Genomic DNA, 27,738 nt, shown 5'->3' with positions numbered 1-27,738 from the left:
GGTGTTAGTGATGGCACTGAGTATTGTAGGACAAAGAAATGTTATGTCCTCAACTTAAGTCTTGGTGTATACACTGGAAGAGTTTTTTGGTTATATATCATATTAAAAACCACATAGTTTTTTATTTAAAATTTAGAGATCCAAAATTTTTTGGTTTATTGCTTTTATTTGGGAGAAAGAAGAGTGGAAGTCTTTTTCTTCAAATTTAAAGTGAACAGAAGACAAAAAATGCTCATAAGTTGATTAAATCTTAGTAGCACCGATCATTTTCCATAAAAGCTGACTGCATACATGGGTTTTGTCTTATTCTTCTGAAGGCCATTCTCCTGAGCAGTGATGGGCAGAACCTGGTGACAGGGGGAGACAATGGTGTGGTAGAAGTATGGCAGGCCTGTGACTTCAAGCAGCTATATATCTACCCTGGCTGTGATGCTGGGATAAGAGCGATGGATCTGTCTCATGATCAGAGGTGAGTTTGTCATTAATATTTGTATGTAAATAGCAAAAAAAGAACCACTGCCCAGGTCGTTATCCGGTTGATTTGTTTTAATCAGCATGATGTCTGATCCTTGAGTCTCACAATGCACATGCTTAACTTTAAGGTGAGGTCTTATATCACAAGTCAGTAAGCTAGAGAATCAGCTAACAAAATACCAGTAAAATTACATTAACCTAAGAGCATGCAAACAGCCAGACTGTATCAGACTGCAGTAGTACCTATTAATAAATGCTTTTCAAAAAAGATCCAAAATTTATGTCTCACTTCTGATTTTCAGCAATGTAGAGCTTGAGAGCTTCTTGGGGTTTGCACTAAACTATAATGTGCAGTATTATCAGTGGATCTATCCACCAGGAATGGGTACAGTCCTTTCCTTTTGACTTTCTCTGAGCAATGGAGATGCAGGGTACAAACCTAGATATGTACAGTGATTTCTGTGGCACTAGAATGCAGTGTAAGTGTGCATATGTGAAACCCGTCACTAGGACTACTATTGTAATGTGATTATAATATAAACCTATATGTTGCATTTATGCAGGACTATGAGTGCATTCACTGTTTACATCATGCATGAGTCTTGTATTTCTCATTTAATATACAAAATTCTGCACAGAACTCACAGGATGATAGAAAAATCATACAACATTCACTAAAGTTTTTTCTTACACTTTTCAGCGTTTCTATGCTATGTATCCATTTTTTAAAGCAATAAAAGCACCTATAAATTAAATATGCACCTAATTTATTCATATATGAGTAAATAATGAGAAAAAATATTTTTGTCTCAAACAGTCTAATCAAAACTAAATTACTGGAACAGGCCTATTTGCTTCTGGAGCTTTGCCAGTTTATGCAGTATTTGCCAGTTTTCATACAATACTGTGCTGTGTTCTAAGATATTTATTTATACTGTGAAAATTTTCTGGTAGCCCATTTTCTCTATCCCTGATTGTAATATTAGGTTGGGAAGCCCCAGCTGTGTGAAGTGCTTTAAGTACCTGCTTAGCTTTGGTCCCTTAATTAAGCAGAGAATGGATTTTATATGGTTTGATAGAAGTGGAGATAGATATCTAATCCAATTTTAGAATTCAGCTACCAGAATTGGAGTGTAGATGATAACTGGAAAATCACCTCAACCATTGCCACCAGAACATAAATATAGGGGTAAATTTCCATATGAAGCTTTTTAGGAGTACCAGGGTGTGATCAGCTTACAGAAAGCTATGATAATAAGCTCCCATAATAATCAGAGGAGATTTACTCACTACAGGCTGTGAAGTCAAAAAGGACAATTTAGTACACCTTAAAGTACATGCTCAGTGACCTGTAGAGAGTTGGTCTCAGGCTATTTTGAGGGTATTGATTAGGGCCCTAATTTGGTTACCTCCCCATAGCCACTTAGTACTGTTTGAGATACTTTGGAGGTCAGAGGTACACACAAGGGGTGGCACATATGACAGAGGACCTAGTGAAGGTCCCACCCACCCACTCCCTTCCAAGAGGGGCAGCTAGAGACAAGGCAAGACAAACAACATCTCAAATGGTCCTGTGCTTTTATCTCTGCAAAGGTAAATGAACAGAGCTCTGTTCATTATGGTTGACCATAATGAGAATATGAGAATTGGTTTCATATGTAGATATCTAAATTTACCATCTCCATGGCAAACTGAGCACACCCATGAGCTTAACTTTCATACAGCCTTGCTAAAGAGACTCATTCTTTTAGCTTTTTTACTGTTTATGCAAGACATAATTAGGTAATAGAGGATTAACACAAACGTCTTTCCTATCTTTTTCAGAACTCTGATTACTGGCATGGCTTCTGGCAGCATCGTAGCTTTTAATATAGATTTTAACCGGTGGCATTATGAACATCAGAACAGATACTGAAGCAGAATGAAGAACTGAAAGCCCAGGTAAAGCTGAGAGCACAAGTGCTGCAATGAAAGGTGTAGTCTCTGGTGGAAAACCACGTCTGCATTGACCTCCGTTGTACATTCCATTACACCCAGCAATAGCTGTACATTGTAGTCAGCAACCATTTTACTTTGTGTGTTTTTTCACAACTGAACACCAGCTGCTGAAAAGCAAGCTTGTATCATGTAAATTATATGAATTAGGAGATGTTTTGGTAATTATTTCATATATCTTTGTTTATTGAGAAAAGGTAGTAGGATGCGCCACAAGAGACTTTTGCAAATTCTGAGGAACCTTGTGTCCAGTTGTTTCAATGTTTAGGCTATGAACCTAACATGCATCCCATCTCCAGCCTCTTTTCAAGCTGAGATTAAAAAAAAATACGTTTGATACTTTGTACATCAGATGCACATCTTAACTTTAAAGGGATACTTTTGTAAAAGTAAAACCTTGTATAAAGAACAAAACTGTTTCTTAATTTTATTGTGGAGTTACAACTTGCATGTACTTTAAACCTGATGTCTTGAAGGAACAGGTGCATTCACACAAATCAAACTGGAGATCTGCCTAAGGGTACAGCTTGTGTTAAAGGGTTGAATTTGGGTGCAAACAGTAATTTTGACATTTTCACCAACACGTTTTTCACTTTTTGAATCTAAACTTTACCCCTTTTAAGTGGAGTTCTGCTCATAAAGCATTTGGATAAAAAGCCATCATTTGCCATATTTATACTTTATACAATAGAAATTAAATTCCTCCCTTTTAAATTCAAAGACTAGATAGAAAGGGAGCAAAGAGGGTAAGTTCAGTTTAATGCTTTGTAATGCTTAATGATTCCCAATACAGACAAAGTGCTATACTTCTGGATTATTAGCATTTGGCATACAAACCACTGGGCCAGAGAGCCTCAAATAATTTTTTTCCCTTATTTTACCTCTGAGCAGCTCGGTTTATTCAACAGCCTTAGCTTCATTGTGGAGGTGACTGAAGTTATTCTTTTGGGTTCTTCTGAAAATCTCACCTGAAGCCACTCAGACTAAGGCACTTCATGTTTTACAATACTGTAATGATAATTATCAGAATAATTTTCTGCACATTGTACTGATCAAATTACACACCCAGGGGTATATACACTTTAATTCATGTTTCTTCTTTGTATATTTGGTGACTGTATTGTCATAGATGTACATATTGTGTCGGTAGGGCTATGAGGCATGTAACAGGAATGTAATTTTCTCAGAATTTACACTCATTTGCAGTCATTTATTTAAAAAGATAATGGATTCTTTGTATTGGCACTTTGCACCAGAAACATATCATTATTTATTGATGTGATTACTTATTTGTTCTCCACCTTGTATTAGTAAGTTTAGCACTGAATTTCCCTCTTCATTGTTGTTTGTATTTATAAGATTCGAAAATCATGGGGATCAGTGTAATGATTAAGTTATTCATCACCAGTCTGTAAGCAATATCTTGAGTTCGTAGCTTAGAATTGGGAGACTATTGAACATCTGGAAGACAAGTTCATTTCATCTTGAGATCATGGTGAAATATTTTGGATATATAAATTCCTTAAGCTATTGTAACCATGTTTTATTGCAAAGATGTAAAATATGCCAGATGTGTGTGAGTTGGAAATCAAAAAGAAAAATAAAATATGCAAAGAATTCAGTGATAGTTTTTCATTTCAATGAACTTTTCATCAAATAGTTCGCATTATCATTAGAAGCAAGCAATTATTTTAAGAAATCCTCTCTTACAGGCAATGTATATGCCGAAAATTATGTATGCTGGGTGGTTGTATTTCCTGGGGTGTCAAGAAATAAAAGAGAGGTTACAGAGTGTGTTTTGCAACTCGTTTGATTGCCAGTACATGAAGAGAAACTACTGAAGATACTTTGATCAGCAGAAGAATCCTTGTGAACAGGCAATAAACTTGTATAATAAACCTCACAGAAAGCAAAGATCTGTTGATAGCCATTTTGGGTATCTCTCAATATCTGATAAGACAGAATTAATTTCTTCTTGTTTTAGGCATTGAAAGTTAGGTATCTACACTCCCTGCACAGCAGAACAAAACAGGTGGGATAAATCACCTTCTGAAAATACTGAGGTCCGTACAAAGTTATAGTAAGTAACTGTAGATAGATAGCTACATAATGTCAGGTCATAGAATCGTAGAATCATTAAGGTTGGAAGAGACCTGTGAGATCATCCAGTCCAACCCTACTATCACCCCACTAAACCACGTCCCTTAGCACCAGGTCCAACCTTTCCTTGAACACCCCCAGGGACGGTGACTCCACCACCTCCCTGGGCAACCCGTCCCAATGCCTGACTGCTCTTTCTGAAAAGAAATGTCTCCTCATTTCCAACCTAAACCTCCCCTAGAGCAACTTGAGGCCATTCCCTCTAGTGCTATTGATAGTTACCTGTGAGAAGGGGCTGACCCCCAGCTCCCCACAACCTCCTTTCAGGTAGCTGTAGAGAGCAAAAGGTCTCCCCTGAGCCTCTTCTCCAGACTAAACAACCTCAGTGCCCTCAGCTACTTCTTACAGGACTTGTGTCCCAGGCCCTTCACCAGCTTTGTAGTCCTTCTCTGGACATGCTCCAGGGCCTCAATGTCCTTCCTGTAGTGAGGGGCCCAGAACTGAACACAGTACTCGAGAAGCGGCCTCACCAATGCTGAGTACAGAGGGACGATCACCTCCACGCTCCTGCTGGCTGCACTATTCCTGATCCAAGCCAGGATGACGTTGGCCTTCTTGGCCACCTGGGCATACTGCCGGCTCATGTTCAGGTGAGCATCGACCAACACCCCCAGATCCTTTTACTCTGCACAACTTTCGAGCCACTCTCCCCCAAGCCTGTAGCATTTCATGGTGTTGTTGTGGCCAAAGTGCAGGACCCAGCACTTAGCCATGTTGAACCCCATCCCGTTGGCCTCTGCCCATCAACCCACCCTGTCCAGGTCCCTCTGCAGGGCAGCGCAAGAAGCAAATCAGTCCTTAACTCTGTGTGAACACTGCTCTGCAATAACTAAAAACATTGGTGTGTTATCAGCATTATTCTCACCCTAAATCCAAACCACGGCACATACCAGCCCCTGTGAAGAAAATTAACTCTATCCCAGCTAAAACCAGGACTCAAGGCTCCTTAATGTAGGCTCAAGGTCCCTATTATGTGCAGATCTCCAGTTTATGTCACAAGACTTTTCCGAAGTATCAACTGTCCCATCTCTTTCACATAGTAAAGCTAGACTGACATCTTTTTCCTGTATAGAAATGAGAGTTACTGATTCCAGGGAGTCTCTGAGAGCTGCCTGTGGAACATGAAGCAGCTCTGACGAAAATGGCAAAATGAGGCCAATCTCTCAGCTAATGCAGACGCCATTAAACATACAATTGTGCAACTAAAATATATCTGCACTGTAAATAACATACAATTATTGGCTGTGCTTCTGCCAGTCTGTCATAGGCTAAGAATGGGACTATAAGCTAATGTTGTACCAGGAGCATGATACAGCAGCTGTAAGGCTTTTTCCTTGTCCAGATTTTACCACTGTTGAGGAGGGTACTGCTTTCTCTACATGAGCAATGATAAAAGAAAGGCTGCTTCATTTTACCCCAAGGAAAGACTAGTTAGGCTCAATTTACTGGAAGAGCTTCAGATAAATAATGATTATGTTGATAGAGAATCTCACAGGCTGTGCTTGTAAAGCTAAAAACACTGCCTGGGAACAACTGATGTGGTGAATGCTTGTTATAATATAGTGTATCAACCCTGCTGACAAGCAAGCAGGATGTTTGAAGCAAGCCTCGTGCTGCCAGGGATAAAAGCATTTGGAGCAGACACAGGGAGCGAGGGGCTGACTTCTGATAACAGCAAGAGAACCACCTCCTGATACAAGACATCTAGTACCTATAAATATTTTATTTGGAGATGTCTAGCTGGAGTTTTTGCTCATATTTTGCAGTGGTTTAATTGTGGACTGGTTTTATTTAGGCTTTTTTTTTTTTTCTTCTGTTACTTACAAACACTAAAAATCAACACATTAAAAGAGAATCTTTTACTTAAATAAGGAAAAAAGGATTGGAAATTTATTACATCTATGCAGTACAGTACAGTTTATAGACTTTCTAACTCCTGTGATTAGTTTTTCAACAACCACAGTTAAGTTTCAAGATCTTTCTTGTAAACTTTATAAGCTGTGGTCATATAATTAGTTTACAGAGGGATTTACTTAGATGAAAATCTGCCAAACAGCTGACTCAGTTTCTGGATCCCTCCGTGGTGACATCAGGCCTAACCAGCACAGTGGCTCTTCATTGTTAGCCAGAAGTACGTCCTCTCTCTGTTCCACCCCACTAGCACAAATAAGGACTTAGCTAACTAACATGGGTACCTGTGCATAAAATTCAGAGCCTGGAGTATTTTTTTTTGTTGTTGTTCATTAAAAGCCTGGCATAAGGGCTCTGTGTGTCTTAAGAGTGCCACAGTACCAAGATATCTTCAGCCTATGGTTCCTAACACGGAGCAGAGAATAAGCTCTTACATACAAAACTAGACAGTCAGGAAAGAAAATCTTCTCCAGTGCCAGAAGACTACAAACAGCTAAAAGCTAGCAGCACCAGTGGATTTGACTTTAAAGTTTCATGTCTGTTTATGTTTTGAATAGATTCAGTCTTGGCAGGATGCTGCAATGAACAAGCCGTTTGGCAAACCTAATCCTAGTGTCATATTTGTGCAAATTTAAGCCATTAAGAATGATGCACATAGTCTCCCTCACTGTATAGCAGAACTAGCAATTGCTGGAAAAGGCAGTGGAACAATTGAAAGTGGCCTTTCAATCCAGCTGTACAGCTATGCGTATAAATCCAGTGCCCATGGCTGTTCAGATACATTACTTTGTGCAGAGCTATCAAACAGGAAATAAAATAGTGCCTGGTAGCCAGTGTCCCTGCATGCACATCGTTTCAATTAATAGCACTAATACAAAAAGAAACTGTTTGTTTCAGCAAAAAGATACTGTTTCAGGAGGAAGACAGCAGGACTCTGGGCAGGGACCAGGGGTTTGGAGGAAAGTCAGAGAGGGAGGGATAGCTTTCCTCTTCAGTCACAAAATACCAGGGTTGTTTCTCCCAAAGACGCCTGAACAGATTGTCCCCAGATTCTCTCTTGCAATGCCCACTCCTGCTTCTTTTCCTCCACTGACCCTTCTGTCCCCCTTGATGGAACTTGCCATGAAGATGTCTTGTCTGTAGGTTGGGTTTTCTGCCTCCTGCAACCATGGAAGAACCTCACTGATACCTACCACATTCCCTTACTGTCCCTAACTGCCAGGGAGAATTGAAGCAGACTCAGCAAAAAGTGCATGTGTGAGGCTCCAGGAGGCCCATACAAATCTATTTCCCAAGTTCCTTGCTGTCCCAGTGTGAGCTGCAGGTAGTAAAACCTGAAATAAAAAGGGATTCACTACGGTTCCTATCTTTCAACTGACTTTTTGAGCAGAACCATAGGTCACGTGGGAGCATTATTCTCCTAGCAAATAACACAGGTCAGGGCCCTTCTCCGACCTGAAGGCAAGTGGCATGACACAGGCTTTAGCCATGCCACCAGACTCCCTGGGAGCAGCCTTTAACCCATCCTACCCCATGCACACTGCAGGGTGTTGTTTAGAGAGTTATAGGTTAAAAGCATGTCAGTTACACCCTGCAGATGAATACCATGCAGTGCCCAAACCTACAACTCTCATTGCTCAAGTTGTTAGCACAGTTGTTGCTAGAATTTGTCCCTCGGGCTCCATGCTCATCAGCCTATCAGCCATACTACACATTGTGACAGATGGGATTTGGGGATCAGTAACTTCTTAGGATGCAGACCACTGTGTACACCAGGTTGGACTCCTAACAGGTTTGGCACAAACCTTTATCTAGTCATACCTTCTTCATCAATATTTGAATTTCCCTCAACAATATTGTTTGTTCCTACTTAACTTCAGACACCACACTTACTTCAGAAGCATCTGCATTTATCTATGGTTGAACTGGCACCTCGTGTTCTAGCATCTAGGCAGAGGTCTTGAAAGTATGGAAGACAGCTTTGCTGCTGCTCTACATTTCATCACCTTTGTGATTCTTTAGAGAATCCTCATCATAATTCCTACCTCTGTGGCAGTCAGCCCCTAAGACAAGTGAGTTTTTACCAGCACTTGCCATGACCATTGAACCTCTGATACAAACTGATTTCCCTTTTTTATTTCTCTGTAGGAATCCCTGTCAAAACTTAGGAGTTTGTCAGACAGTAAGCAGATATGATCCCAGCTATACTCAGGAGGAAATGGATCAGAAAGTAAAGCAGATGTATTCAGGATGAAAGCAAACTTGTTTGGATATTGGGGCTTGGTGCTGTGAACACCCATAATCCTTTTGATTCGATACAAAGATTTTTTCATATCTCTTAACTTGAAAGATGTTAACTTCCATGACTTGCTCACATCTCTACCGTGAAAGGACTGACAACACACATCCAACCATGAACACATTAATAAGTGGTGGTTCCTTCATATTTTGGCAATCTAATAGCTCCAAAGGTTTTTTTGTTTGTTTGTTTGTTTTGGGGGGTGGGGATGGAGGGTGTTGTTTTTTTTGTTGTTGGTTTGATTTGGCTTGGCTTTGGTGTTTTTTTGGTTTTACTGTTTTTTGGGTGTGTTTTTTTTTTTTTTTTCGTCTTGTTTTGAAAGATTTTTGGCCTATTGCTACCTCTTTTAGGAAAGAAGATTGTAAGAATACAAGTTGTTGATTAGGTCATAGGGACATATCTCTAGGCATACTATCAAGAGTAATAAACATCAATCCATTATTTTATGTCTGGAGTTTTAAATCCCAGCTGAATCCTTCCCACCTGGCATTCATAAGTGCTATAGTAGGTGTCTGGCTAGCAAGCTTATCTCCCACAAGATAACTTCTTACCATTGAGAGACTTACAAAGGGCAAAAAAGCCCTTTGTGAGGCCCTGCCTAGCAGTGCTAGGTCACGCAGAAGGGGTATGCATGCGGTTCTGAGTGTAAGGCTGAACACGCTGAACACGGATCCTATGCAGGAGCTGGCTACAGATAGTGTACTCACATACACGTCATTTCATGCAGGCTGGGATTAGCATCACAAGGGGTGCTGATCTTTCTCCTTTGATGGATGACCTGGCCAATACCCTAGTCAGGAATACCTTCTGATTTCCATGTCAGTCCATGATGGATGTGATGAGGCAACACATACACCACTACAGAGACCAAGGGTTATGTTTTTCTGCAAAGTGCAATCCATTAATTGAAGGAACGGTGAAAGGACAGGTTTCAAATGCACATAAGGACAAAAACTTGAAAGAAAAAAAAAAAAAAGTTTGCTTGCCTTCATTCCTTGAGATGATCTGCCTGCAGAGACTTTTTCAATCTAGTGCTCAATCCCTCTCCCAAATCCCTCCCTGTTTTCAGAATTTCTGTGATTCCCTTTGTCACCATGTGTGTGTACCTTACGGAAGGAAGAAGCCTCTGCACCTTCCAGGTGCATTCACAGCACGTGAGTGCCTTCATACATGTGTGCAGGTCAGCTTAATTTTAGATCAGTCTTTTTGCTACTTAGGGAACTTTCCAGAAAACAAACAAACAAAAACAGACAAATAAAGAAAGAAACCATTACATCATAATGTTAGATGGTACCAAGGAAGAAAAAGGGAACAGTGGATATATAAGTCTGTGGATATGGCAGGACCTGGTTGTAGGTAGAAACTGGAAATCCAAGCCCAAGTTCATTTTTCATAAGATGAAAACATAGAAAGAATATGGGGTTTCCACTAACCATCCTTGAATAGGCTAGGGATGTGCATAGGAACCTTTCTAGATTAACAGACATAGACATTAACAAATAAGAGTTTGAAGAGTAGAACACTTTTATTTATATTGCTGCTACTTCAATTACACTCAAACCCAGTTTTCACAGTTTAATATCTCTCTGTATCTGGCCTTTAGAAGCTCATATAGTGGACTGCAATTTCTAGAAATGTCCATTTCAAGGCATTTCTTGTGGATCTACATATAAGTGTATATAGCCTCTAGTCCTTCTTGAAGACTATTTTTCATTACAAACGTCAAAGTTTGTTGTCATTCTTTTAAGTATTTTTTCAGCAGAATTCTTCCTTCTCCTTAATAATGCTTTTTTTCCACAGCCCTTTGCTAAAAATCTTTCTCTATTTTCCATAAAATTCGCCCTCAAATACAAACTATGCATGTTTCAAAGAATAAGAGACTGACAGAACAGGGAAAATATAAGCAAACATTACCATAACTGTAAAGAAGACCTGCTGAAAGGCTTTTTCAGAAGAACACCTCTGAAATCCCAAATCAATGAGAAAATTATGGAATCAGAAACAAATCCATTTTTGACAGATGTAAATTGGGATTCTGCCTTGAGCAAATGCCAGGTAAGCAGAGTGTTCTCCTGCTATATCCTCCATTGCTTTTAGCCTTTGAAAGGTGATTTCTAATGGAAAAAGTTTCATCAAGATTCCAGTAGAAATAGTTACATTTTGGATGCTGGAAACGTATCCATTTTTAGATACTATGACATGAATATGATGTAATTTCTTGATCAAAATATTATGCAGTATTTTTCATAGGTAGGCCTTTCATAAAAAAAAAAAAAAAAAAAAAAAGTTGTTATTCCTTTCAGCACATTTGTAATCTCATCAAAAGCATGTCAAGTCTGCCTATTTTCACAAATTATTGTGAATAGAAAACAAGCTCAGTATTTTAATTCATTTGTAAATTCCTTGTTTATTATGTTCTATTATTTTTGAAGGGATTGTTTAAGGATGACAAGCCTATCATAATTCAGTTCATTTTTCCTTTTAATATATTGGCAAAGCTTTTTGCATTTTCATCAGTTCTCTGTCCCATTTTCCCCTCCTCCCACCCTGCCCCCCCCCCAAAAAAAAAACACAAAAAAAAACAATAATACAAAAGACATCTCATCCAGACCTTCTAAAGTCTTGGAGGTAAGTTACAGAAAACGTTGTATTGGGGCATCTTATGTTAGCAGAACTTTTAACCTCAAGCACATAGAAATTATGACATGGCCTTTGATAGAGTCCCCTGATCTCCAAATTGAAGAAATATGGGATTGAAGGGTGAACCATTCAGTGGACAAGGAATTGGCTCAAAGGCTGCATCCAGAGAGTTGTGGTCAATGGCTCTATGTCCAGGTGGAGGCTGGTGATGAGCAATGTCCCTCAAGGGTCTGTCTTGGAACCAGTACTGTTTATAATATTTTTATTAAAGACATAAACAATGGGGTCGAGTGCACCCTCAGCGAGTTTGCAGATGACACCAAGCTGAGTGGTGCAGTTGATACAACAGAAGGAAGGGATGCCATCCAAAGAGACTGGGACAATCTGGAGAAATGGGCCCACATGAACCTAATGAAGTTCAACAAGTCCAAGTACAAGGTGCTGCATCTGGGCTGGGGCAATCCAAGACATGAGTACACACTGGGAGAAGAACTCACTGAGAGCAGCCCCACAGAGAAGGACATGGGGGTTCTGGTGGAGAAAAATCTGACATGAGCCAGCAGTGTGTGCTTGCAGCCCAGAAGGCTAACCATATCCTGGGCTGTATCAACAGAGGAGTGGCCAGCAGGTGGAGGGAGGGGATTGTGCCCCTCTGCTCTGCCCTTGTGAGGCCCCACCTGGAGTGCTGCATCCAGGTCTGGGGCCCCCACCACAAGAAGGATGTGGAGCTGTTAGAACGACTCCAGAGAGGTCTACGAAGTTGATCAGAGGGCTGTAGCACCTCTCCTATGAATAAAGGCTGAGAAAGGTGGGTCTGTTCAGAGGTCAGGTTTGGAACTAGATGATCTTGAAGGTCCTTTCCAACCCAAGCTGGTCTGTGATTCTGTGATTAAGTAGTCTCTATTATTTAATTTGAGATTTTCACTGAAAGACAGGTGACTATTTGTAGTGTTCACACCAATATGCTTTCTTCATATTTGTTGGCTTTCCAGGCTTCTAGCTCACAATGCTGGCTCGTGTCCAGTTTTTCATCCACCTGTATCCGAAGTCCTTCTCCTCGGGGCTGCTCTCAATCTATTCATCTCCCAGTCTGTAAATCTGAGGAAGGGATTATGTGTAGAGGAAAAGGCTTGTTTGATTAAACTAAAATCAAGAGTATCCAAATACCGGAGGATGGGAGACAGAAATTTTATATCATACAGTCTGGGAGAGCAGAAAACATTCATGAACATATGAGAAGGACTGATTTCACGTTTGTGTCACGAACATGCTCAGCGTCCGGGCTGACATGAGGACCCCCCTCCCTCCTGACTCACTCTCAGACTGAAGCATCTTCCAAGGGGCCAGCAAGGGCAGTGCTGCAGGGCCAAATGCTCTGTGACACCTGCACTGCCCTGGGCCGTGGATTAGGCTGGCGGTGATAGGGGCGTAATCCCCATGCGGCGGCGGGGCTGGGCGGATGGCGCTGCCCAGGCTCATTACGCGATTATGTTGATGAGGCGTGAGAGGCACCAGCTGGTCCCCTCCAAGGTGCAGCACCAGCATGAAGATTTGGAGCCTGAGCACCCGAGCTAAATCAAAGTATTTTATTGACAGCCTCTGCTCCTTCATTTCCATCTGGTTTTTAATCCCATAGCTGTTTCAAGCCAACATCATGAGAGAATAGAAGAAAGGGAGCTTCAAACCCCACCCTGAGGGATCCATGTGCCCACTCATGGTAGGAAGAGCACAGCAATTTTGAGCATATAACTCAGAAATTTCCTATGAAAAAGCAGGTTCTATGTGCATTGCACAATTCTGGGGCTGCCAGGGCAAGCATGGAACAACACCTAGAGTACACCTACTTCTTCATTTGGAGGTGGCCTGCTTCCTTGTTGGACTATAGCACTATGAACCTCCCAGTGCAGGCCTGGGGAGGTCATCTGGCCTTTCAGCCATGCAGGACAATAAATAATACAAAGCAGCTTTTGTGGGTTTATGGGCTAGCTAGGTCATATAATAAGGAACTAATAGGAACATATTTAGGGTTCGACCAGAAAATAAATGACTGGAGAGAAAACAAGGAAGTCATAAAAGGCACTCTTCTAAATGCTCCCACAAGTAAATATGCAGCAACATTTTTAAGACTTGTTACTCCAAACTTGAAGGTATCTTCCAGTTTAATGAGTGTCCTAAGTGCAAGCAATACTATGTACTAACTGGAAATCTGTATATGTGCTGGGAGTGTCCAGATTAACACAAGATTGTCAACAGTTATTAATAAGCAAATGCATATAATCCCCGTGCATTCTGAAGAAAAACTGCTCATTTGCAAGACTGGCTCAGGAGGCACTGTGCTGGTCACGTCTGGTACTTTCTTCTCAGTGACCCTGAGAATACTCCACTAGTTCATAACAGACAAGAAAAAAAAAAAAAAAAAAAAGAGGAAAAAAAAAAAAAAGAGGTATTGGGACTATCTATCAGTTTTGAACTTTGTAAAATACACCCCATTTTCCCACAGAAGGAGCAACTCACACCCTGGCACGGCTTTCCAATGCTTTGCTAAAAGCACTATATCATTCTCTTTTCAAAGAATTGAAACCCAGCTGCCCTGCAGAAATCATAAAAAACACTGTTGTTCAACATGTTGTTCCCTGAAGTAGGGATATCTGGATAAAAGAAATAGGGAGCAACACCATCATTGTCTGAGTAACACGAGTGCCCCCAGCTTCTTAACAAGGAAAGCTATGCTGCTGACAAGCACCCTATTAGCTCTGTCTTTCAAAGCCTTATCTAGGGAGACTGCTGTGAAATCAAGGAAGAAAATAGGAATACAGCTGTCATAACACCCTGAGTGAATCACCTGAGTGAACTCTCTATCTTCAGAAACCAGCCACTGTAACCGTGAAGCGGAGCTGGAGAGCCCACCTTCACGCCAGTTCCAACTGATAAGTAGCGAGTGACACTTGGTAATGTTAGGCTAAATGCTTCTCAGAAAGTCTGTGCCTGAATTAAGGAAAGACTAGATGTGTTACTAGATTTTGCTAACAAGTTCGCTTTTCCTTATCTATCCAGTACACTAAAAATCAATGTGTAATGGAGAATGCAGAGGCTAAAGGAACTCAAGACACTTATTGCACAATACACTTATGCTTAGTGATATTTACAATAGAAAACCACATTTGTCCACAAGTTTATCGAAAAAAATATTTTTTGAAACTATAGAATTTTTTCAAACATACCAAAAATAATAACATAGGTCTTGTCCAAAAATAAATAAATAAATAAAGACTGATAGGTATTTAGATACAAAAGGAATACATTTTGAATTGACTTCATCTCTACTAAATCTGGGTTAAAGTGATACACTGGCTTACAGGTCTGGTTACATTCAGAGAAACACGCTTCTTGGCAACATTTATTTGTATATCACACTTGACACTTAATTTATCATAGTTTTCTCTCTTTCTTCCATGGAAGAACAGAGATAGGCTGTAGTCTGAAATTCTTACAAAAGCTTGGTGTGACCCCTGAATTAAAACATTCGATTTATTAGCATTTGAAGGGCAACATTCTGTAAAAACATTTCCTGAAGACTGAGACTCGAAGTTTACCAATCCTAATCTAGTGTGTCCCCAAATAAACTGATTCCCACTGAGGCTAGTCACCATAAGGAGCATGTACTTTTGTGTCATTTAGGTATTTACCAACATGCAGATGGATTTCAAGTCCAGTGGGTGGACAGAAATGCCTAGCACAGAAATGTACTCACTAAACCCAGGATTTATTTCACCCAGCACTTCAGCTGTCTAAGATCAGATATCCAAATATGTACCAGTCACTCCAGGATACCTGTTTTTTGTCAGTAGAAGCATATAAACATACAAACATATATGGCAATTGTGGAGAACAAGTTATTTGAACTATTTAGATATTTGTCTTAGGTTATCTAAGATACTTAATGAAAGAAAACTTCCTGTGGTAATATCTACTTATTCCTCTCCACTGGTAACTAACAGACCATGGGGTGACTGGCTCAGATTAAAAAAACACACATCTATACAAAACTGGCTGTAGTTAAGTCATTTCAAACCAGTGCTGGCCATCCAAGCCCTCTTTGCCACTTGGTCTAGTCCCCTAGCCTCCCTCTCTGCCCCGCTGCTATGGCTTCTTCTTCCATCTTCCTGGAAAATGGCTCAGAAGGCAGATCAGGATCAGAGATATACCTTCTCTCCCCTGTATGCTCCCCACTGGCTTCATTTTCAGCTAGATCAGTTTTGTGGATGAATTAAAGTTTAGCTGCACTGTCTGACCACCACCCTACCTCACCTCACCCTCTTTGGACCATGTTATAGGTATTCCTGGAATAAAGTAGGTAATGTGGAGAGAGGTGAGAGATGGAAGAGAGGAGGAATACAAAGGACCTGAGGCAGGTGATGAGCTATAAAACCTGGCATGCTGTGCTGAGAACAGGTCACACCTGGCAAAGTGAAATCTGAGGGCAGGCTGTGTACAAAGAAATAGGTCAGAAAAACATCTACTGCAAGTCAGTCAAGTACAAGGAGAGGGTTTTTTTTCTGGTTGGAACTCGATAGTAGTCGTTTGGGCATGATTTTCTTTCTCCAGTGTTTCTTTCCAAGCACCTGCAACTGTGATTTCTGTGGGTATGTTGTAAATGAGTAAATGGGTTTGCATTTTATTGCCTCCTGATTTGAATTAAGTATGAGTTCATGTCACCTACGTGCAACAAGGAATCCCTCACGCAGCATACAGGAAATCTAAACTACAATTTGGTAGCTAGAGGAATAAGTGCCAAAATTCACCAAAACCCTGCTTGAAGTTAATGAAAGAAAAGCTAGGCACACCCCAATAAAAGACGCAAAATCAGGGGATCAGGTGAGGAAATGTCTTCCAGATACTACTAACAGCCATAAAAAATCCCAGGTGTTCAGCAGTATTTGAGGAGTATGCTTGGACACAGAGATATGTCCTTAGATTGTGCAATTGGTGACATTTCCAAACGTTTACTTAATAGTATGTTTTTATTAATAGTCTGGGGCATACTTTTACATCCACAGCAATAGGTCTTTGCTTTGAAGACAGGAAACATATTGACCGATAAAAATAAACTCTACAACATCATGGCATAATGCAAGGTCGGAAAGTAAGATATATTTTTTTTTCTATTTTCTGTATCTGCCTTTTAAACTCAATTGGCTGATGAAACATATACCTCCAACAGTATCCCATTTTCTGTTCCTTAGCTATGTAGCACAGATGCAGCAAGCAGTTAGAGACAAAGCAGAATTAATTTGTTAAATAATTTAACTAAGCAGAGTGAGTTAAGTAGGTTCCCACAAAATGAAATTCATTACAGCAAGAGGGCCTTACAAATAGTACAGACACCTGCCTGAAATACCTGGAGAAACTCCATACAGAAAATTTTAAAATCTCCCATGACACTGTAAAAATTGTCTTGTGTAAACTGTTGTGCATTTTACATTTTATTTGCTATACCGAATTTATTTTATTGTTGGGTAGGGAAACAAAACCTGGTTATTAAAAGCATCTGATTTCAGTCCAACATTTTCTATAATTTTATTTTGTCAACAGATGGGGGGATATCTACTGAGCATATAATAGGTTTATCACTTCTCAAATGCAACTGCTGCCAAATCTCTAAAGTCAGATTCTTCTCTCAGCTATTACACTGTAAAATCCACAATAACTATATTGAAATTCACATTTTCGTGTTGTTTTAAATGAAATTAGATTCTGTAAAATTAGTATATTTGTGTTACTATGTAAGTGTTACCTGGTAATTAGCAAACATTATCAACAAAGCAGTGCTGAATTCCTGAATGCCTGATGACCTTTCATCTTAGCTAATGCAGACACAGAATACATAAACTGACCAAACACAATATATCACAATCTGTAAGGTTGGTTTGAATTATACTACTGACATTTTATTACGTATATTGGGCCGGCCAGCTTTTAAAATTTTATGTAGTGTTTGCTTTGGAATGGAGGTCATTTCTGTGGTTATGGATTAGTAGTGCAGCTTGGCTTTTCCCACTCCCTGTTACCTCAGGCTACAGCCAGGGAATATTTTTTGTTTCATATTGCCAACTTAGAATTTATATGTGCACAGCTCACACCACCAGTTGCCAGAGGCACTCATAAACCCTTCTTCCTAGCACAAACTATCAATATATATCCTGATCAGGAGTGCACGCTGAAAGCAATGGGTCTTTGTTTCCCTCTGGCTGCAAAGTGCCATTGCTGGCCACGCAGGATTTGGGTAAGAGGAAAATGGTGATAGCTACTGTGCTTTGACAGATGCCTACACAATTTTAACCTGCTGATATACAATAGAATAAAATAGCCCTACTTGGAACCACCCTACAGAGAAAAATCAGCTAAAACACATATTTGATCTGAAAATGACCAGAAGGACTCAGTACTCAGGGGAGCTCAGAAGAGGAGGAAAGGTGAAGGTTAAGGTCCTCCTCAGCTTGATCAGAAAATTACTAGTAAAGTGGACTTTCTTCTGAGATGTCTGGGAGAAATGTCTTTTCAACCTGAGATTTCACCAGAGAAAGGCAGCCCAGAGTTGTGTCTGTAAGGTGCTGATCTAGGATGTGAGGGAGCCTTTATTCAAAACAGTTTTTAAAAGTCGAGACCATGTTGAGGAAGACCAAGCAGGGTCTGACTCCCAGAACAGAACTGCTCACATATTCCTGCACACACATAGGCATGTAAAGAGTTCAACCTTCATAAAAAGTATTCAAAATGATTTTTTTTATTGCATTCCAGTGATAACAACAACAACAACAACAAAGTCTGTCCCTTATTCAAATCAACCTTGGGATATCAACAAGAGCTCAAGTAGGCTTCATTTTCCTACCTTCCCTTCTACCTGTGTGGAGGGGAGGTTTTTAATAAAAGCATAAAAGATTGGATTCTAAACCTGACAAACATCTGCCCAAGAACAAAGCGGGTGGAAAACATCTTCATCTGCCCAGACCTACAAAAGCTGCTTGTGCCCTTCCTGCAATAGAAACAGGACACTAAAGGCTCAGTTTTCACCATCTCCAAAGACTTGGCTAGAAATGTGGAACAGTTGAAAAATACTTGAGACTGTATAATTTAGGAGATCATAAAACCAGTAGGAGAGTTTGAGAATTATTTAGATTTATGAGCTGAGGGAAGTTATTTAGACATCCACGCAGTCAGAATCCCTTCCATGAAGTCAAACTGCTTAAAGATCAAAGTATCTGTATCAACATTATCACCAGGCATCAAAAAAAAGCTGCGACACACAACAGATGCCCCCTCTGTCAGCCTTCAGACTGTCAAGAGTTTGCAATTTTCAGTGCTATTGGGCAGGGCACACACAACATACACGTGTAAGGGGAGGGAGACTTGAGGGAAAGGGCAAAAACATTGTTGAACAAGCATTTGGATGGAACACTCAAAATAGCCAAATCTGTAATTTCTCTTTTTGATAATTGTTCTTTAAACTTCTAATTTTCATTATATACATACCTTTGTACATAAAAACTCTGGACATTGAGAAGTGTGTGTATTTCCAGCAGTGGTGGTGAACAACGAGCATTTCTAAGCTGATGGTGAAAATGAAGTAAGCTACTAATGCACTTTTGAAGGAAGTAGGATAACAATGGCTTACATCAGGTAATAAGGCTCCCGCAAATGAATGTCCATAACTTCATGACAGTCACACTGCTTTCTTCAGAAAATTATCTCCATTGTGGCTGTTCATTCTTTCATGCTCTCACCCTAAGGTTCCTGAAATAAAAATTAGCTTGAGGGGAAATTAGTAATCCATGGTGTATCCAGTAGCAAACTACTTTTAAAATTTGAACATAATTCACATTTATTATTTTTTTTAAATTTGTGAGTAACATCAGTTTTCTAAAAGTCAGTGAGCTTTAGATTTCTGAAAGCTGCTATTTCACATGCTCAGAAAACTTTAAATATGTAAACATCTTTTGCTTTCTTAAAAATATATATATTTATATATTATGCAGACAATTATGTAGAACACTAAAGCTGTTGCTCACAACTGGGTAGATACATCACACTGCTGTTCTTCCTGCAGGCAGTGGAGCTCCACTGTACTCCAGCAGCAAGAAGCAGGCAGAAGCATGTCAGAGAGGTCTGCTGAAAGGTATTATGTGGTAAGCCATACTTCAAAGACATACAAAAGAAATTTGACTAGACTGTGAATCCACTCTTCAGTGCTTCTGTTATACTTCAGGCAAGCTGTAAGTATTTACAGTCATGCACCCTTACCACTGCCTTTCTCAAACCTGTAGATATCAGAGCTCTTTTAGTAACTAGGTTTTCACTGCTGAAGTGCTCGAAGAGTCTTTGTCCAAGCACTGCTGAGCTTCTTAACACTTATTTCAATTTTAAATCCTATTTGATGCTCAAACCAGACAGGAAAAAAGTCTATCTCAGTAGTGAGGACCAGTGGATCAAACAAATTCAAACATACAACCTTTCACTCACCAGCAACCCACCTCTCACTCTCAGGACATCATCAAATAAGACCACAGAACTTTGGTCAAGTGGGTTAGACAACTTACGCAAAGGTGGGAAATAAGGGTCTTGAGTTTTTCCTCTCTGCCTGAAGGAATTTTATTCTGTATCTACCAATGCGTAGGAGAGTGCCTTGATCACCCAATTTTGGGGGGCTGTGCCAACCCTTTCTGCTGAATCTGTTATCTTGATGTTGGGACAGGTGGGACTATCTGATAGTTGGGTCAGAGGAAGTGAGAATGATGTAAAATGAGCTGAATGCCCTAAACATCGAGCTGTAGCTTGATGTGCTGCCTTGCCCAGCATGCCTGCTCAGGGTGCATGTACAGGATGGGGCATTTCAGGTAAGACATACAAGGCACTCTGACTTCTGCTGCTGACAAGTCCCAGCTGTCATCATCTTCTGTTATCATGTAATGTGAGGTATCCCTGTTGTGGTTTAACCCCGCAGGCAGCTGTTTGCTCTCTTTCCCCCATTGGTGGAGAGAATCGCAAAAAGGTAAAACTTGTGGGTTGAGATAAAGATGGTTTAATAGGACAGAAAAGGAAGGGATAATAATGATAATAATAATAAAAATAAAAAGAATATACATAACAAGTGATGCACAATGTAATTGCTCACCACCTACTGACTGATGATCAGCCTGTCCCCAAGCAGCAGCAGCCCTCCTGGCCACTTCCCCAGTTTTATTGTTCAGCACAATGCCATATATTATGGAATAACCCTTTGGCCACTCTGGGTCTCCTGTCCTGGCTGTGTCCCCTCCCAGATCCTTGTGCATACTCAGACTCCTCATTGTCAGGGCAACACAAGAGTCTACATCCTTGACTTAGTGTAAGCATTGCTCTGCAACAATTAAATTATCAGTGTTATCTGCATTATTCTAATCCTCAATCTAAAACACAGCATAACACCATCTACTGGGAAGAAAATTAAATCTCAGCCTAATCCAGGACACCAGTGCTATGCATCTGCACTACCCATATCATGTCATTGCTCATAAGCAGTGTGTGTCCTTGTGGCAAAACCCAAGTAAGCATCTTTTTTCTCCTAAATCCAAAACAAAGCATCATACCAGCCAGTCTGAAGAAAATTAACCTTATCTCAGCCAAAACCAGGGCAACCAGTAAAAGAGACTAATACAGTCTTGAATGCACCTATATGAGTTGGTTCCAAGAGACTGAGGCACTTTTATTGCCATTAGAAAAGGTAGTGCAATGAGATTTTGTCAGAAGTATGGTACGGATTTCTGGTCCATCATTACTAGGAGAAATGAATTAAAAATGTAGCAGGTGCAGAAAACAGTTACCAGGTCTCATAGGCTAAGTAGATCAGAAGGGCAAACACAAAGGAATTCTTTTTAAATAAAGAATTATTAAAGTAGAAAAAAAAAAGTACAAACTTTATGTAAATATAAATTAGACTGGGAATCAGAAGGTTTTTAGCAATCACAGAGTAGATACTCCATGATGCAGTTGCCTTCTATGTTATTAGACTCAACTCAAATGACCCAGGAGGTTGGTTTCTTAGTGCATGAAAATCAAAGGGGGAAGAAAGCTGGAGATGCTGATAAAACCCTTTAAAAGCAATGGTGGACGTGGAGAAACTGAAGCCCCTTCTCAACCTTAAGTAACTTGATTCCATAGCAAAGGGGTTCCTGAGGAACCTGTCAAAATTGAAGGGGCTTAATAGACAGCTTCTGGACTCAGAAGGGAGCTTTTAACTGGAGCTCCCTGAAATGAAGTAATTAGACCAGACCAGTAATCCTGAATGGAAATGGACCAAAGCCTTGGTGAACAGTCAGGAGCATGGAGGTAGATGAATCCCTGCTTCCCATACCTCTCTGTTACCTGCTGTGCTGTCTAAAGGAACACAGCTGTTTCAGAGCATCTTCAGTGAAAACTGCAGTTACTTGCTTCAACTACAACATGACCCTGAAGGGGTAAGCTCTGATGGGAAGGGATTACCCTAACTGAAATTTTACAGGTTTCCTCCAACCTAAAATTGGAGGCTAATATTTGACAGCAGGGTCTGAGGCTGGGAAGCATACCAGAGAGCTATGCCCAACACAAAAGGGAAGGGGAGCATTAGAGGAAGGAGAAGAGGAGTCTCAGACTGCTTATATCCCACCCACAAGGTGTATATACCTGATTAAAGAGCTCTAGAGAGACTTCCAAATATAGCTACTCTCATTTTTCAAACTGACATCCAGAAACAAATGGTGTGTGCAGAGAGGTCACAGAGAACAGACTTTGTGTGAAGATCTGGGATTTCCACAAAGGGTTTCACCAGTTTCTCTTGCAGACTTAATTTTGAGAAAATTAGCCACAAACCCCACTGCCCCAGAAGCACTTGGACCTTTACCAAGACTGCAGTTTTCCACTTGAGAGCCTGTGTCCTTCATATTTTCCTCCTAACCACTTTGAAACCCAGGGCTGCCATCCCCCAACCCTTTCCTGTTCCCTTATTTTACAGGGCAACATAATGTGATCAAGATGTTCACTACTTCCGGGCTGAGGCTGGAGCAAAGTGGAAACCACACTAAGCTCAGCTGAAACAGGGAATAGAAGGCTATTTGAGATAAGAGTTCAGGAAAAAAGATTCCCTCTTGGAGACCCAGCACATGTAAAACATCTCTCAGAGGAAGGGAAATGCCTTCCTCCCCTTGTGAAAGGAAGGTGTGTCAGAGGGGCCACCTCTACTATAGCAGCAAAATGACAATCCTCTCTTCCCACCATAGCCCTTACCAAGTTATGCAGGACTCCAGGAGAGCAGCAACTCTGCTTGTGGTTCAGGAGACGTACATCTTCCTTCTGAATGATGAAGTCCATTGTAATGTGTCTTGCAGGAATTTTCCCAAAGTCCCTTTGCAGCTGCGGTGGGAATTGGGTTGTCTCACGTGCACCCTCTGAGCTCATTGCCAGTTTTCTTGTTCCCAGTGAATGCATCTGTTGTGGGAGAAATGCAGGTAAGAGGGGTTATTCTTAAAGATGTTTCTAAACACAAGATAAATATTTCGAATCGTGCCCTGATTTTTTTTCATTGCTTTTTATTTGTTTGTTTGTTTTAAGGAGAGAGAAGGGAAAACTGACCCCAGGGTGGCATGTTCACATTAACTCATTACTCTGTTGGCAACATCCGGTAACTAGATGTGTTGGATCTTTATCAAGTTGAGGTAATCAAGTATTATTTGTGCGCACTCAGCTTCTCAGACTGTGGTGGGCATGGGACGGGCCTTACCCAAAACGGCCTACCCGCAGCTAGCACAGGCATGGTTACATTTATGACTGCCATTCAGACATTGCCTCCAAGAGTCATCCTTCACATTACCATGCTACTTCTCTGTGCTGGCAATACTCTGCACGACAGGGGCACCTTCAGTGTAAGGACTGTAAAGCATTCTACAACACCCGACAGCTTATGAATTGAGCCTTGCTTGTACTGGCAAGCAGTTCCTGTAGTGATTGAAATTCCCCTTTCAAAGCCCTAAATAAATTCGTGAGACTATAGAAATCATTTCAAAGGACACGTGGGATCCCTTGCCTTCCCAGCCCTCCTCCTTCTCTCACAGATATATGCAGTGCTGATTATTGCCTTCATTGAGACAGACTGTAATTAATAAAACTGAAGCTGCACACATTTTTAAAGTACACCAACTCTGCATTACTGTGTTGAACAAACAGTCTTGCTGTGGCACTAGTTCACAGTAATTGCTTAGTCCTTTGTTTTCTGATTTTTGATTTTAAAAAATGCTTCCCTACAATACTTGGTTCAGTAAAAATTAAGATGCGGGAAACAAAGGGTTGTGAAACCGTTCAGAACCCTGATTAATGGGAAAAATCCCAGCAGAATCGAATTCTTTGATTCTCACATTTCTATGTTAAGAGAGACTTCCCAGGAAGCTCATTCTCACATCAGCGGCATACCTGATATCCAGAGAGTAAATGAGCAGGAACTCACTGCGGTGCCAGACTTCTATCAGCCATTAGAGCAGGAAAGATTTACAGCATGAGGCTGTATAATAAACGATTTTTATGGTGATAAATCAATTCTCAGAAAGGAGAGAGGAATGTGTTCCTGTGAGCTGCTGTGGTTAATGCAAAGAGTAGACATCAAAAAGAGTATCATGAAGAAGGTACTGTATACCACCATGGTACTGCTATGTGAGCTTTGGCAGTTCCTGAAAAATTTCTGTCATTGTCCATCTTGTGAGTACGACATTTCCTTTTCCCCTGTGTATTCGTGTCTGGAAGGGCTCTGGCATCCTTAGGTAGAAGACACTGAAAAAGCACAGTTTTGCAATATTTTCTGAAGGAGCAAAAATATATTTAAGTGTTTTACAGTGTTGAAACATGCTTTGGGAGATATATACATTTCTTGAGGGAAGCATAACAATGAATTCCTAATGAAGAATGGTCAAAAGGTCAAAAGAGCACAATGTGACTCCCTTCAAAGCGATGCGATAAGCTGGAACCTCACGTCTGCAAGAGACTTACCGGGAATAAAGAAAGCATCCTGATAACAGGAGTTAATCAGCTGTCATGGCCTCACCAGCACATACTGCCCTCTCTGGAAAAGGAGGGAAAAAAACAAAGCTAGAAAGGAACAGCTTTTCAGGCACACATTCCTGAAAGTGAAGCTCTATAGCAAATAGCAAAACAAGAGATTTGTCACAGATGAAAATGCAGATACCATCTACTGGACATGTGAGAAAAATCTGAATAGTGGGAAATATCTACTTAACTTCAAGCTTCTGTTGCTCTCAGCAACAAATCAATCAAGGAGGAAGAGCTGAATGGGAAGAATAGACTATGACCTATCTGTCCTTGGGAACAAGCAAGGGGACAAGAAATGAAACATGCTGCTCAGGTGCGACTGTTCACACAAACGGTATGTGCTGTGGGCATCCACAGCTGAGGTAGTTGTCCTTGGTTCCCTTTACCAACAAATGAGATAAATAGGAGTTTCCAGAGTAGAATTCCTCTCATGCTAAAGTAAACACTTAAAATAGAGTTCTCCTGTTTTAAAATGCTTGTTTCTTTCGTTTCTATAGTTCAGGATGACTAGCTCAAATTGAGACGTAATAAACTGGCATGAGGAAGCCCATCCCAAGAATCATCTCAAGATGAATTTCCTCTCCAAATCATCCTGCCAAAATATGATACCTGCCTCAATGACACAATAATTTCTTACAGAAATGAAGCTGTTGGGAATCTTCCTGTCTACAGAAAGAAAGGAAATTTGAGAATGGTGTTTTGCAAATAAAGGTGTTTGGACCTCTGAATGGTTTTAACCATTTCCATGTGTTATTATTTCTAACATTAGCAACGTTCCTGTTCCAAGCACAAACCAAAATTGACTGTGAAAATGGTCTTTTGCTTTTGTACACTCAGTTATTCATATGACAGAATGAAAGTCTCATATTTAACTATACATCTGGATTTGTGGCACATCTGAAATCCTAAAGGATCTCAAATTTGCAAATGGCTATTTTTATTTAAACAAAAATAATACCCTGGGAGAAGTGTAAAACTGATTACAATGTTACCTATGAAACAATGACTGCTTAACAATAGCATAAACAAAATTTGCTGGTATTTGCTGCCAATTTTTTAAAATCTGTAGATTTTATAATGGGAATAAGCATATACTAATGACCAAGTCATTGGCCTGGGAGCCTACAGCTTTCTGCCACTGATGAAGGAGACGGATTGTATGAACTAAACATTTTTGCAGAACATAGCAAGACGGGCCCATGAAGCTTAGTGACACTAAGTGCTAACATAACATAAATATTTAACAACCTCTGCTTCCAAGAAAATTCAGGCCACATGAAACATAGATTGTGTGTCATGAGCCTATTCCAGTATTAGCATTAATGAGATCTAAAATGGCCAGCCAAAATAACAAAATAGTTGCTAGAAAACAGCAGCTAAGCTATCTGCCATGCTGTCTTCATCTGTTTTATGATAGTCTGAGTCCAAGCTGCAGTCAGTGATACTTACCCAAAAGTCAGGGAAGATTAGTAAGTCAGGTGTCCTGGTCCACAGTACTGGGCTGAAAGATAAAGTGGAATTCATTTAATCTGATAATCAGGATTCTAACATTCAAACGTCCTATCCTGAAGCTCTTAAAACTGACATTGTGTTGAATGATAAAGTTAATATCAGTTGACAGTTTGCCAGAAGCCATTAATTTAAACTCTCGGTTTTGTTTCAGGGCTTGTTAATTTTGTTGTGGCCTTAGAAGAGGAAGAATCCAAGTAAAGAACCAGCATGCTCCCTATTCTTTTCTTGTCTTTCCTTTTTTTTTTTTTTTCATGTAGAAAGGTCATTCGTAAAATTTCCCCCACACACACATTTTTTTTTTTTCAAGAAGCAGAAATGAAATTAGACCTTTGTTTATACAATACTACGCACTGGCCCAGGATTTATTTTTGAAAGTTGGTAAACTCTCCTTCCAATTTAAATTGAATAAATAGGTGCAGCTGAGTAAATGGACAGAGTTAGGCTGTAAGTCATATGTTTTCACTTTAAAATTACATGTAGAGGAACACAGAAAGAGGAAGCAAATAAGAAAAAGAAGTGTGTAGAGGAGAGAGTACTGTAGTCAAGATTAGGAAAATAGCATTACAAACAAGATTTGATGCAACCATATTTTGCTTTCATGTAACAAATGCTGTGCTCAGCTGTGGCTGGCTGACTCCCACCAATGGCCCGAGATACAAAGCGCACATCTCACTAACCAGCACTAGTGTGTTCTCAGGAAGTATCCTGTATCTCATGCTATTGCATCAGCTGGATGGATTTGCATGGCTTGATGGCAATCAAAGATGGGGTAAGTGCACAAAAATCACTACCAAAATGCATCTACAATGCTTCTGTAAGAAGGTACTCCAGTCAAAAACATTTTCTTTCTTTTAAAAATTTAAAATATCTCCAATCCCATGAAGCAAGCAGCATCTGTAAGTCTTCAAATAAAGAACCTAATAATTCTACTTAATTCTATCGTTTCCCTACCAAAACACATATTAAGACTGTAAGCCTATTCCATTGTGTACATGAAATAATCAAGGTACTGCAATGAACTAAATTTTTTCCACAAAAATGAAAATCAAAGGCAATTGTGTAGGCAAAAGGGATTTTATACATTTTTTGTTAAATGGTAAAGAATAAAAAAAGGTATAATTTTCTTAATATTGGATTTTTTCTCCTTGCTAATAGGAAATAGAATACATACATAAAAATATGTATACATAAAATGAAATATGTAAAAAATCCAGCACAATGGCTTTGTGGAACCTGAGGAAAAAAAACACAGATGTCTGTCTCATCTTGAAAAATAACTTACATACTCTTCTGTTGGAAAGGAGCTGTGTAGGCTGATTTACAAAGAAAACCCCTGAAAGAGGACTGTGAAAACAGCTTCTCTATCTGCTCTGGAAATTGTTGAAGATACTATAACAAAAGAAAGACATACTTCTTTAACATATACACAAGACTATTAAACCAATCTATTTTTTTTTCCTTCTCTATATTTTATGCCTTAGTGTTACAGCATTTTGGACCTGTCTTTAATAGGAATTTAATCTGTTTTTGCCAACACTTTTCTACAGCATTTACAGTAAACTTTCCTGAATTATATTCATCCATATTCTACACGAATGCTTTCCCTTTCCTGCCTGTTTGCTCTAGGCAAACACAGAGAGTGG

General features: G+C 40.0%; 1 protein-coding gene across 10 annotated transcripts in view; it reads left to right on the top strand.

The window, feature by feature from the left end:
- Positions 1-4,090, top strand: part of NBEA (neurobeachin) — a 521,005-nt gene extending 516,915 nt beyond the window's left edge. For all 10 annotated transcript variants that reach the window (XM_048081219.2, XM_066989702.1, XM_048081215.2 and 7 more), the window contains 2 exons: positions 318-469; positions 2,299-4,090. In XM_048081219.2, coding sequence (XP_047937176.2) covers positions 318-469; positions 2,299-2,389 — 243 coding nt within the window. In that variant the 3' untranslated portion in view covers positions 2,390-4,090. The remainder of the gene's footprint in view (positions 1-317; positions 470-2,298) is intronic.
- Positions 4,091-27,738: the final 23,648 nt, after the last annotated feature.

Source organism: Anser cygnoides, chromosome 1 (genome assembly GCF_040182565.1).
Source record: "Anser cygnoides isolate HZ-2024a breed goose chromosome 1, Taihu_goose_T2T_genome, whole genome shotgun sequence".
Taxonomy (NCBI): domain Eukaryota; kingdom Metazoa; phylum Chordata; class Aves; order Anseriformes; family Anatidae; genus Anser; species Anser cygnoides.
Note: the sequence above shows the minus strand (reverse complement) of the source record. Positions and strands in the feature narration are given on the sequence as shown.